At 43.9% G+C, this 14204-nt stretch overlaps 1 protein-coding gene across 1 annotated transcript in view; it reads right to left on the minus strand.

Moving 5' to 3' along the window:
• Positions 1 to 547: 547 nt before the first annotated feature.
• LOC143955498 (uncharacterized) overlaps positions 548 to 14204 on the minus strand; it is a 97726-nt gene continuing 84069 nt past the window's right edge. The window contains exons 11-14 of the mRNA XM_077465535.1: positions 6539 to 6672; positions 6325 to 6422; positions 6047 to 6188; positions 548 to 5509 (exon numbers count right to left, since the gene is read on the minus strand). Coding sequence (XP_077321661.1) covers positions 2235 to 5509; positions 6047 to 6188; positions 6325 to 6422; positions 6539 to 6672 — 3649 coding nt within the window. The 3' untranslated portion in view covers positions 548 to 2234. The remainder of the gene's footprint in view (positions 5510 to 6046; positions 6189 to 6324; positions 6423 to 6538; positions 6673 to 14204) is intronic.

Consider the following 14204-nt stretch of genomic DNA (forward strand, 5'->3'; position numbering starts at 1 on the left):
CACACTACATTCTCCGACAGATCTCCTCCACCATCCACACTACATTCTCCAACAGATCTCCTCCCACCATCCACACTACATTCTCCGACAGATCTCCTCCACCATCCACACTACATTCTCCGACAGATCTCCTCCACCATCCACACTACATTCTCCGACAGATCTCCTCCACCATCCACACTACAATCTCCGACAGATCTCCTCCACCATCCACACTACACTCTCCGACAGATCTCCTCCACCATCCACACTACATTCTCCGACAGATCTCCTCCACCATCCGCACTACATTCTCCGACAGATCTCCTCCACCATCCACACTACATTCTCCGACAGCTCTCCTCCACCATCCACACTACATTCTCTGTCCCTTCTGCACTGTACACCTATGTACGAATGCCCTGCAGATGCCCTAATTACTACAGATATAAGGGTGAAAATAAAGATTGGATGTTATGTGTTGGGTACATTTTTGAAATGGATCCTTTTTGTATCCAGTAGGCTAGACTCATATACACACTTTTTTATTCACTTGCAGACTAGGCTCTAGTTTTCATTGTTAAATTTTATTGCTTCCAAAGCTTGTTTCTTCTCGTATATTAATACAATTGTCCACATATTATTCCAGTTCCTCATTTGTTGCCCCACATAGTTTCACATTATTGTCCGTACGCTACCTCCATGTTACAATTGCCATCGTATTGCCCATATTTTGGGCAATTTCCATGGCGTAATTTGCATAAGTGTAATTCATACTAGGACTTAATTCCTAAAATTAAACATTTCCTTGAACGCAGTGAGGACCAGTGGCGGCTGGTGCTCAATATTTTGGGGTGGGTGGCAAACAAACCTCCCCCCCTTAATCGCACCACCACAACCCCCCCCCCCCCCCACTGCAGGAGATGGAGGGGAAGGCGGCCTTACCTTAGGAGATGAGGAGGTTCTGGAGCAGGGCTGATGCTCCTCGCTCCAGCTGAGGGAAGACCCGGGGCCAAGCAGTCCTTGCTTATTCTCCCGGCAGAACAGGACGTGGGTCCTGAGAGCCGATTGGCTGGCTAGGGAGTCCTAAGTGGGGTCCTGAGAACCGATTGGCCAGGGAGTCCTAAGTGGGGTCCTGAGAACCGATTGGCCAGGGAGTCCTAAGTGAGTCCTGAGACCCAATTGGTCAGGGAGTCCTAAGTGGAGTCCTGAGAGCCGATTGCCCAGGGAGTCCTAAGTGGGGTCCTGAGAACCGATTGGCCAGGGAGTCCTAAGTGGGGTCCTGAGAGCCGATTGGCCAGGGAGTCCTAAGTGGGGTCCTGAGAACCGATTGGCCAGGGAGTCCTAAGTGGGGTCCTGAGACCCAACTGGTCAGGGAGTCCTAAGTGGGTCCTGAGAGCTGAATGGCCAGGGAGTCCAAAGTGGGGTCCTGAGACCCGATTGGTCAGGGAGTCCTAAGTTGGGTCCTGAGAGCCGATTGGCCAGGGAGTCCAAAGTGGGTCCTGAGACTCGATTGCCCAGGGAGTTCTAAGTTGTTCCTGAGACCCGATTGGCCAGGGAGTCCAAAGTGGGTCCTGAGAACCGATTGGCCAGGGAGTCTAAAGTGGGTCCTGAGACCCAATTGGCCAGGGAGTCCTAAGTGGGGACCTGAGAACTGATTGGTCAGGGAGTCCTAAGTGGGGTCCTGAGACCCGATTGGTCAGGGAGTCCTAAGTGGGGTCCTGAGACCAGATTGGCCAGGGAGTCCTAAGGTGTTCCTGAAACTCAATTGGCCAGGGAGTCCTAAGTGAGTCCTGAGACCCGATTGGCCAGGGAGTCCTAAGTGAGTCCTGAGACCCGATTGGCCAGGGAGTCCTAAGTGGGGTCCTGAGAGCCGATTGCCCAGGGAGTCCTAAGTGAGTCCTGAGACCCAATTGGTCAGGGAGTCCTAAGTGGAGTCCTGAGAGCCGATTGCCCAGGGAGTCCTAAGTGGGGTCCTGAGACTTCCTGGTTAATCGGGGTCTCAGGCCTCGCTTCCTGATTGGCCGGGAGAAGAATCAGGAAGACAATAGCGAATATTGTTTACTTTTTTTAAGCCAGTTAGGGCCTTAGAATCTTATCATGTGCTTCCAAAAACCCCACTGAAATCCAGGCATCTGGCACCCTGTATGGGGATTAGGGGCTGGGCACATGGATTGGTGGGGCGCCCCTTATGGATGGGCTGCCACTGGCGAGGACGCTTCATGGCCTCTTCTCTGGTATGTAAGAAATTGCTCTCAACATGAAAAGAGACGTTCCCCGGTGTGGATCCTCTGGTGTCTAACAAGGTCTCCTCTTTCAGTGAAACGTTTCCCGCATTCTGAACACGAATAGGGACGGTCACCCGTGTGAATTCTCTGGTGTCTAACAAGATCTCCTTTCTCTGTAAAACATTTCCCGCACTGTGAACACGAATAAGGGCGCTCGCCCGTGTGAATTCTCAGGTGCTTCGCAAGGTCTCCCTTCTGAGTGAAACATATTCCGCACTCTGAACACGAATAAGGACGCTCCCCCGTGTGTATTCTCTGGTGTCTGACCAGGTCCCCTTTCACGGTGAAACATTTTCCACACTCTGAACACGAATAAGGGCGCTCGCCCGTGTGAATTCTCTCGTGTCTGACGAGGTCTCCCTTGTTGGTGAAACATTTCCTACACTCTGAACAGGAAAAAGGTCGCTCGCCCGTGTGATTTCTCTGGTGTATAAGAAGGGAGATTTTCTGTGTGAAACATTTCCCGCACTCTGAACAGGAAAATGGACGCTCGCCCGTGTGAGTTCTTTGGTGTACAATCAGCTTTTCCTTTTTAATGAAAGATTTGCCGCATTCTGAACAAGGGAAAGTACGCTCATACGTGTGAATTTTCTGGTGTCTACGAAGGTTTCCCTTGTGAGTGAAAGATTTGCTGCACTCTAAACAAGGCAAGGGACCCTCACCCGTATGAATTCTCTGGTGTTTGAAAAGTGCCCCTTTCCGAGTGAAACATTTCCCGCACTCTGAACATGAATAAGGACGCTCACCCGTATGAATTCTCTGGTGCCTAACAAGGTCTCCTTTCAGAGTAAAACATTTCCCGCACTCTGAACATGAATAGGGGCGTTCTCTCACGTGACACCTCTGGTGTATAAGAAGGTCTTCTATGCTAGAAAAGCATTTCCCGCACTCTGAACATGAAAAAGGATGCTGACCTGTGTGAGTTCTCTGGTGTGCAATAAGCTTTTCTTGTTTAGTGAAACATTTCCCACACTCCGAACAAGGGAAAGGACCCTCATCTCTGTGAATTTGCCGGTGTTCAAAAAGTGTTCCTATCTCAGTAAAACATTTCCCGCACTCTGAACATAAATAAGGATGTTCAACTGTGTGAGTTCTCTGGTGTGCAAGAAGGTTTTTGTTTTCCGTAACAGTTTTTCCATACACTGAACCTGACAATGAACTCTCTTCTGTTGGAACTCCCTCATGGCTTATAGAAGATTTCTTGGGATTGATTGGATCTATTGATCTGTGAGCACTATGAGAATCTAGATGGACATCTGAAGTCATAGTATGGGATTTATGAGAGGATTCCTCGGGATTAGAAGGATCCATTGATCTTAGATGGTCATCTGAAGTCATAGTATGGGATTTATGAGAGGATTCCTCGGGATTAGAAGGATCCATTGATCTTAGATGGACATCTGAAGTCATAGTATGGGATTTATGAGAGGATTCCTCGGGATTAGAAGGATCCATTGATCTTAGATGGTCATCTGAAGCCATAGTATGAGATTTATTAGAATATTCCTTGGGATTAGGAGGATCCTTTGATCTTAGATATACATCTGACGCAATAGGATGAGATTTATGAGAGGATTCTTCAGGATTAGAAGGATCCATTGATCTTAAGTAGACATCTGAAGTCATAGTATTGGATTTATTAGAATATTCCTTGGGATTCGAGGGATTCATTGATCTTAGATGGACATCTGAAGTCATAGTATGAGTTTTATGAGAGGATTCCTCAGGATTAGAAGGATCCATTGATCTTAGATGGACATCCAAAGTCATAGTATGGGATTTATGAGAAGATTCCTCAGGATTAGAAGGATTCAATGATCTTAGATGGACATCTGAAGTCATAGTATGGAATTTATCAGAAGATTCCTCAGGATTAGAAGGATTCATTGATGTTAGATGGACATATGAAGTCATAGTACGGGGTTTGTCCAAAGATTCCTCAGGATTAAAAGGATCCTTTGACCTTAGGAGGACATCTGAAGTCATAGTATGTGATTTATCAGAAAATGTTTTAGGATTAGGAGGATCCATTAATATTAGATGGACATCTGAAGCCATAGCATGGGATTTATGAGAGGATTCCTCAGGACTAGAAGGACCCATTGATCTTAGATGGACATATGAAGTCGTCATGATATGGAATGTATCAGAAGATGCTTCAAAATTAGATGGTTCCATTGATCGTAGATGGACATCTGAAGTCATAGTATGGGATTTATCAGAAGGTTCTTCAGGATTAGAAGGATCCATTGATCTTAGATGGACATGTTGAGTCATAGTATGGGATTTATCAGAAGGTTCCTCAGGATTAGAAGGATCCTTTGACCTTAGGAGGACATCTGAAGTCATAGTATGGGATTTATCAGAAAATGTCTCAGGATTAGGAGGATCCATTAATATTAGATGGACATCTGAAGCCATAGCATGGGATTTATGAAAAGACTCCTCAGGATTAGAAGGATCCATTGAACTCATGTAGACATCTGAAGTCACAGTATGAGATTTATTATAAGATTCCTTGGGATTAGGAGGATCCTTTGATTTTAGGTAGACATCTGAAGCAATAGTATGAGATGTATGAGAGGATTCCTCAGAATTAGAAGGACTGATTGATCTTAGATGGACATAGGAAAGCATAGTACGGGGTTTGTCCAAAGATTCCTTAGGATTAAAAGGATCCATTGACCTTAGAAGGACATCTGAAGTCATAGTGTGGGGTTCATTAGAAAATGCCTCAAAATTAGAAGGACCCATTGATCTTAGATGGACATCTGAAGTCATAGTATGGGATTTAACCAAAGATTCCTCAGGATTAAAAGGAGCCATTGACCTTAGATGGACATCTGAAGTCGTCAGAATATGGGATGTATCAGAAGATGCTTCAAAATTTGATGGATCCATTGATCTTAGATGGACATCTGAAGTCATAGTATGGGATTTATCAGAAGATTCCTCAGGATTAGAAGGATCCATTGATCTTAGATGGACATCTGAAGTCATAGTATGGGATTTATCAGAAGATTCCTCAGGATTAGAAGGATCCATTGATCTTAGATGGACATCTGAAGTCATAGTATGGGATTTATCAGAAGGTTCCTCAGGATTAGAAGGATCCCTTGATTTTGCCAGTTGGTAAAATGTTACCCTTGAATATTTTCCAACGTCACTATCTTCAGTGTTACAATCTGGAGATATAATAAGATGTCTTTCCAATGTCTCGACCTTCCAAAAATTCTGTGGATCTGTTGGAAAGCAATGTTTAATATATGTTATGTTAGTTTTTATACTTCTTGTATTCGGCAGTCAAACATATCAGTACAGCATTTAAAGCTTTCATAGAGCTCTGGCACTGAATTGGGTACAATCATAAGAGCCAACAAGAAATCGATCAGACCAGATCAGCGATACAGTATATCCAAACCATATGGGGCACCAGTATTTGTGTGTTGATGAACTTGGTATGGCGAAGCCTACTGATGGACCTTCCTCCACCTCATTTTGTAAAAATAATTACAACCCACTAAAGAATAAAGAAATTCCATGGATATGACGTAGAGCAGTGGAGGGGTTCCCGGGTTCAACTTCTGATATCACCAAAGCAGTGTAGGTAATGCTACAGAACATTGTCAGAAAATTGAGCGCTACAGTTGATGACCCCAGAGAGAGAAGAAATGGCACAAGACTGAAAAGAACATCCTGAATTTATGTTGTTTATAAACTGTTTTGAAACCTTAAACATTGTAAAAGTAAAGCGTGAACCACATCTCCTCGTTACTCACTTGAACTGATATCTGGAGAAGATTCCTCCTCTTTAATTGTCACCATAACCACATTCTCCTTAATACAGCGCTGATCACCCGTCACATAGGACTCTTCTTCTTCCTCCTTCACCTCGGCTTTTATATCTGTCAGTTCTTCACCCTAAAACCACAAAATGATAAAAAAAGACTGTCCTCAAAACATGAGCACTAATACCCAGAGACATCAGAAATGATTATCTCATATAGTTTGGAATCATTTTTAAGTTGTAGATGCTCCAACTCTACTCTACACCTACCTGATGATGGTGGGGGATGGTGTGACCTTCCTGTGTGGAATCCCGGGAATACAGAGGACGGGGACATCTCTCTGGTGGGTTCCCATTACTGGATCCATCTGTAGGAAACACACACACTGACTGAATACATTGTTTCTATGTGTTTATCAGATGATGGGGGATCTAGGTGGAGCCTCCGTACTGCTCTCTCCTTTACAATAAAGTCTCCTCTTACCCGGTGATGTGAGGGGCGGCTGATTGTCCATCATGACGTCCTTGTAGAGATCCTTGTGTCCTTCTAAAGATGGATCATGGGATTGGCTCTTCGTTTTTAACCATCCAGATGTCCTCTTGACAACTTCATTAATCCTATGCACAATGAAATTATCACTAAGTGCATTCCCAGAATCCTCCTCACCGCTCCAGTCAGGTCTGTGTTTTTTATTACTAGATATGAGTGATGTCATGTGACCTTCCAGAAATCTCCACACCTACCTAAATATTTCTATATTTAGGATGTATCCAGTCTATAAACCAGAGGCTCTGGATGGACGGTTGGATAAATGGCTCTATATTTAGGATGTATCCGGTCTATAAACCAGAGTATCCGGTCTATAAACCAGGGGCTCTGGATGGACAGTTGGATAAATGGCTCTATATTTAGGATGTATCCGGTCTATAAACCAGAGGCTCTGGATGGACAGTTGGATAAATGGTTCTATATTTAGGATGTATCCGGTCTATAAACCAGAGGCTCTGGATGGACAGTTGGATAAATGGACCTATATTTAGGATGTATCCGGTCTATAAACCAGAGGCTCTGGATGGACAGTTGGATAAATGGCTCTATATTTAGCATGTATCCGGTCTATAAACCAGAGGCTCTGGATGGACAGTTGGATAAATGGTTCTATATTTAGGATGTATCCGGTCTATAAACCAGAGGCTCTGGATGGACAGTTGGATAAATGGTCCTATATTTAGGATGTATCCGGTCTATAAACCAGATGCTCTGGATGGACAGTTGGATAAATGGCTCTATATTTAGCATGTATCCGGTCTATAAACCAGAGGCTCTGGATGGACAGTTGGATAAATGGTTCTATATTTAGGATGTATCCGGTCTATAAACCAGGGGCTCTGGATGGACAGTTGGATAAATGGCTCTATATTTAGGATGTATCCGGTCTATAAACCAGAGGTTCTGGATAGACAGTTGGATAAATGGTTCTATATTTAGGATGTATCCGGTCTATAAACCAGAGGCTCTGGATGGGCAGTTGGATAAATGGTTCTATATTTAGGATGTATCCGGTCTATAAAGCAGAGGCTCTGGATGGACAGTTGGATAAATGGTTCTATATTTAGGATGTATCCGGTCTATAAACCAGAGGCTCTGGATGGGCAGTTGAATAAATGGTTCTATATTTAGGATGTATCCGGTCTATAAACCAGAGGCTCTGGATGGACAGTTGTATAAATGGCTCTATATTTAAGATGTATCCGGTCTATAAACCAGAGTATCCGGTCTATAAACCAGGGGCTCTGGATGGACAGTTGGATAAATGGCTCTATATTTAGGATGTATCCGGTCTATAAACCAGAGGCTCTGGATGGACAGTTGGATAAATGATTCTATATTTAGGATGTATCCGGTCTATAAACCAGAGGCTCTGGATGGACAGTTGGATAAATGGTTCTATATTTAGGATGTATCCGGTCTATAAACCAGAGGCTCTGGATGGACAGTTGGATAAATGGCTCTATATTTAGGATGTATCCGGTCTATAAACCAGAGGCTCTGGATGGACAGTTGGATAAATGGTTCTATATTTAGGATGTATCCGGTCTATAAACCAGAGGCTCTGGATGGACAGTTGGATAAATGGCTCTATATTTAGGATGTATCCGGTCTATAAACCAGAGGCTCTGGATGGACAGTTGGATAAATGGTTCTATATTTAGGATGTATCTGGTCTATAAACCAGAGGCTCTGGATGGACAGTTGGATAAATGGTTCTATATTTAGGATGGATCCGGTCTATAAACCAGAGGTTCTGGATGGACAGTTGGATAAATGGTTCTATATTTAGGATGTATCCGGTCTATAAACCAGAGGCTCTGGATGGGCAGTTGGATAAATGGTTCTATATTTAAGATGTATCTGGTCTATAAACCATAATACACATCATGGTGACTATGGAAGAAGAGGACGGACATGACGGGGGGGGGGGGGTTTACTGGTTGTATATAAAAAAATAATCTTATTACCTCCTCTAGTGCCAGTTCCAGCAATGTCTCCTCTCTACTTCCTCTCGACTCACCTCTCACCTGGATTTTCCTGTTTATACGCAACGTGACTTCCTATCTACACCTGACATCACTTCCTGTTTGCGTTCCATTGACAATACATGAGATCCCTATCCTATGTTGAATATAAATACCGTTGTCTATGTTACGTTCCATTGTTTTGCCCTTTTGTCTCGGGTTCCATTCTTCTATAAGGTCACATTGATGATTACGCACACAGATTATACCTCACATCAAATCCAGACAATAAAAGAATGAAACAAAAAAAAAAAAAAACAGCATTTTGATAAGAATTTATAAATAAATAGAACATTTATATAGAAAATAAACAGAAATGTATAAATATGAGACTATAGACTGAAAAGCAAATTGGCAATTCCAATACATGATATTAGGGTCAATCCACAAAGCTGGAAGGACAGCGGAGCCACCAGCCAAGAGGATCGGATGCTTGGCAAATGCACTTTAGCACATGATCTTGCATTTTAATGTTGTCTGTTTATTTTAAATAAATGTTTTTTTTTTTGCAATGTGGATCTTTCCTCCATCTGCCTGATATGAGGTTATAAAGTGAGTTGGTGGAGCCACACGGGAAACATCCCAAGGGGAAAAGCTCCATCAGACCCATTTGCTGTAATAAGGGGTCAAAAATCTCTGGTGAGTAGTGATGGACGAACTTCCGACGGGACGTTTCGCGAACGTGGACCGCGAACGTGGCCGATAGTTCACGAACCGTGACGTTCGCGGCGGGCCCCATTGACTTCAATGGGAGGCGAACTTTGCAAACCTATAGGTCAAATTTGCAGCCACAAAATAATTATTAGCTGTGCAAACATAGTCCCACCACATGGCCAATGACATAACACATGTATGAGGTGAATCTGGGATCGACAACTACAAGCATTCTTTTTTTATATGGGAAATTGTTCTGACAATTCAGGACTGTGGAGCGCATGAAGGCAATGGAGGAGAGGGAAGGTCAGGGACCAGGGTAGGCAAAGAAGAGGGTGCAGGAGATGATCACCAGCAGCGTGACATACAGCAATGACACCTGCACCGTGATAGAGTCATCTGACACCAGCACCGTGATAGAGAGCACTGACATCAGCAGCGTGACATAAAGCACTAACACCAGCACCGTGATATACAGCACTGACAGCAGCACCATGATAGAGAGCACTGACATCAGCAGCGTGACATAAAGCACTAACACCAGCACCGTGATATACAGCACTGACAGCAGCACCATGATAGAGAGCACTGACATCAGCAGCGTGACATAAAGCACTAACACCAGCACCGTGATATACAGCACTGACACCTGCACCGTAAGCAGCCCCAGGAGGAAGTCAGCATAGCACAGGGATGGTGGGAGACCCTCATAATGAGCATAGCACAGGGATGGTGGGAGTCCCTCATAATGAGCATAGCACAGGGATGGTGGGAGCCCCTCATAATATGCACAGCAGAGGTACAGCCCCAGGAGGAAGTCAGCACAGCACAGGGATGGTGGGAGCCCCTCATAATAAGCAGCCCCAGGATGAAGTCAGCACAGCACAGGGATGGTGGGAGCCCCTCATAATAAGCAGCCCCAGTAGAAATATGACACCGCTCAACCTCTTCAAAGAGGAGGGTACGGGCATATAGTACGGTGTGCTTTTTTTGGACAAGGAAGTGAGCCAAATGAAGAAAGAAGGTCTGTGTGCTCGATTTAAAAAATTGTTTATAGACATATACATGGTCTACTGGTCACATGTGTTGAATTCCTCCGAGATCTATGCCTCATTCATTTTACGTCAGTCCCTATACTGATGAAGGACTGCTGCAGTATAGGGCAGCGGTCAGCAGTAGTGCACCTCAACCCTATGTATTGTGGACCTATACCAGTCCTTACGGAATAGCAGACTGTACCTCACTCAACCCTATGTACTGCAGCACCCTACACCAGGTTACCAGTCCTTATAAGGACCTTTGTGGAACAAGTAGGTTGTGTGTGACTGATTAGCAGACTGTACGTCAGTCCCTATACTGATGAAGGACTGCTGCAGTATAGGGCAGCGGTCAGCAGTAGTGCACCTCAACCCTATGTATTGTGGACCTATGCCAGTCCTTACAGAATAGCAGACTGTACCTCACTCAACCCTATGTACTGTAGCACCCTACAACAGGTTACCAGTCCTTATAAGGACCTTTGTGGAACAAGTAGGTTGTGTGTGACTGATTAGCAGACTGTACGTCAGTCCCTATACTGATGAAGGACTGCTGCAGTATAGGGCAGCGGTCAGCAGTAGTGCACCTCAACCCTATGTATTGTGGACCTATACCAGTCCTTACGGAATAGCAGACGGTACCTCACTCAACCCTATGTACTGTAGCACCCTACACCAGGTTACCAGTCCTTATAAGGACCTTTGTGGAACAAGTAGGTTGTGACTGATTAGCAAACTGCAGCAGAAGGGCAGCAGTCAAGTATAATATTCTTTCTATATTTGGAAGAAAGAATATTATACGTGTACAAGCCTATTACCGTACCACTGATACCAGTCCTGAAAAGAACCTTTGTGGACCTAATATAGTAACAGCTACTGAATAAACTGACCCTCGCTGCCTCACACACAGCTTCCTGCCTGTCCCTATATAAACTGACAAAACAGAGGCTGCTGGAACAATAACTGGAATAGCACTTTTGTGGACCTGATAGTAACAGCTAATGACTAAACTGACTGTCCCTGCAGCACACACCGTCCTGTCCCTTTCTCTACACTGACAAAAGACACTCAGGCTGCTGCAACAATCACTAGCACAGCACTGCCTCAAACCTATATCCTTAACTACACCTAACACCTATACCAGTACTGAAAAGAACTTTTGTGTACCAAATAGCTAGCGATTGCAATCTCTCCCTGCTCCACACAGCAACCTCTCCCTATAGTGACAGAAGAAAGAATGTAAAATGGCCGCCGGATCGGGTGTATTTATAAGTTAGGGGGAATGTCCAAGTGTCCATGTGCTGTAATGTCTCAATTGGCTGTCCTGTACCCCATGATGGATGTGTCATCATAGGTCAAAGTTCTTTTACACAGTAAACACGGAAGTCCGCTGCGCGAACGGCGGCAATAGACCGCCGATCGGGCGGACCGCGAGCAGCCGAAATTCGCCGCGAAACGACCGCCGGGCGAACCGTTCGGCCATCACTACTGGTGAGTTCTCGGAGGTGAAGGGAACATAGTCTCCCACTATGGAAGCACCCCAAAGCCAGCAACTGGAACAGTCTCTCCCGGGGGTTCAGCAACAACAGTCTCTAAGATCTCTCTGTCTCAAGCTTCTACCTACCGAGTCACCGTGTACGTGGATGCCTTCTTCCAGTACCAGCCATGCCATGCACTATGAGCCTTCAGGCCAGGTCCTCAGCAGACTTCATCCAAATGGCTCTCGGCAGCTTTAGAAGTAGGCAACCCAGCTTTCCCTGAGCTGGAACTATGTTGAAGTGCCTGCAGACTTTAGCTAATCTGCCCAGAAGGACAGCAGCACTTTTGGTTGGCTCCAGTGTTCATTTTGATGTCAAATTTAGTCATAGTCTTTTGACTAAAATGCCATTTTAGTTTTAGTCGTATTTTAGTCTACTAAAATCTCCAGTACATTTTAGTAGATTTAGAAAAATGGGAGTGTGCAGTATACTTTTCGGGGATGGGGAGGTGACCTGAAAGTGGGGATGGGGAAGTAAATAGGAGTGAGGGTGAGCACAGGGCAGGGTGCATTATACTTTGGGAATGGCGTTAAAAAAAAAAACATTTTAATTTTCTTACCTGCATTTTCCAAAAACCTTTGGCAAAAAAAATGACAATTTTCAAGAGACTCAGTATGCCTTTCAGAAAACACCTTAGAGTGTTTGCTTTACAAAGTGGGGTCATTTTGTGGATGTTTCTGCTGTCCTGATGCTCCAGGACCTCCAAAAATATAATAGGTATAGTCAGAAAATTAGATACATAGTCTATGCTCCTTAAAAGCCCAAAGGTGCTCCTTGGATTTTGGGCCACTCTATGGATCTAGGCTGTGATAAAGTCTCACATATGTGGTATTTCCATACTCGGGAGGCATAAAAGTATGTGATTTGGGGTGTGATTCTAATTATGCCTATGATGTGTGTTAAAAATATCTTATTAATCAACAACTCTGTGTAAAATAAATACTCTAATTTTCTTTCCTGCGTTTTCCAAAAAATGTGTGGCAAAAAATGACATTTTCAAAAGACTCCTTATGACTTTCAGAAAATACCTTGGGAGTGTTTTCTTTCCAAAACTGGGTCATTTTGTGGGTGTTTCTGCTGTCCTGATGCTCCAGGGCCTCCAAAATTCTTAGCCCTTGTACACACGGTCGGAGAATCCATCTGAATGTGTCCTATCGGACCGTGTTGTCGGATAATCCGACTGTGTGTGGTATGCATCGGACTGTTTCCGTCGGAATATCCGTCGGACCAAATTTTCCAACTTGCTGGAAATATTTTCCGACAAACTGGTCCGATAGGACATACTCCGATCATGTGTAGAGAATTTCGATCGGACAAAGTGCCACGCATGCTCAGATCAAATTCCTACATCAAAGCTATTGGCTACTAGCCTGAACGTAGTCCCATCGTAACGAAATTACGTCATCACGTTCTGAACGATCGGATTTTTCGACAACTTTGTCCGACCGTGTGTATGCAACGGTTTCGGACAAGATCCAACGGACATAATCCGACGGATTTGGTTGTCGGAATCTCAGACCGTGTGTACAAGGGCTAAGAGGTAGAGTCAGGAAATTAGATGCGGAGTTTATGCCCCTTGAAAGCCCAAAAGGTGCTCCTTCAATTTTGGGCCACTCTATGGATCTAGGCTATGAAAAAGTCTCACACATGTGGTATTCCCATACTCGGGAGGCATAAAACAATGTGATTTGGGGTGTAATTCTAAGTATGCCTATGATGTGTGTTAGAAATATCTTATTAATCAACAACGCTATTACCTTTTGTACCACCACCCCCTCTCTTTAGAATGTAAGCTCTATGAGCAGGGCTCTCCTGTACCTTTTGTATTGAACTGTACTGTAATTGTGTTTCCCCCCCCCCCCCCTATACATTGTAAAGTGCTGCGTAAACTGTTGCCGCTATATAAAGTGTATAAATTAGTGTAAATAAAAATGCGGCGCTACCTAAAGTGCTTATACATATACAATGAATGTTAATAACAAAAATATAGTGCAAGTAAGATACTATCCCACTATATGATAAATACAGCATATATAGTGCAAAAAATATATCTGCATAGATAATCCAAATGCAAAAGAACGTACAAAACAAATTGTATATGAAGTGAAAATACGTGAAGAAATTAATCCAGTGATTAAATATAAAATAATCAATATTGACAAGTGATTGTCCACAGAAACGTGCACTGATGACTGAAAAACTTGCAAAAATAAAGTTCATGCAGAAAGTGTAGAAATCATTTCCAAAAGTGACAATCCACTGCAAACTTCAGTGCTTATTAAGTGCACCACCTATTTCCCCCAGCCTCTCACCTCCAATATCTGGTAAATAGGCGTTGTGTATA

Source organism: Lithobates pipiens, unplaced genomic scaffold, assembly GCF_037356315.1.
Source record: "Lithobates pipiens isolate NorthernLeopardFrog02 unplaced genomic scaffold, aLitPip1_a1.2 Scaffold_35, whole genome shotgun sequence".
Classification (NCBI taxonomy): domain Eukaryota; kingdom Metazoa; phylum Chordata; class Amphibia; order Anura; family Ranidae; genus Lithobates; species Lithobates pipiens.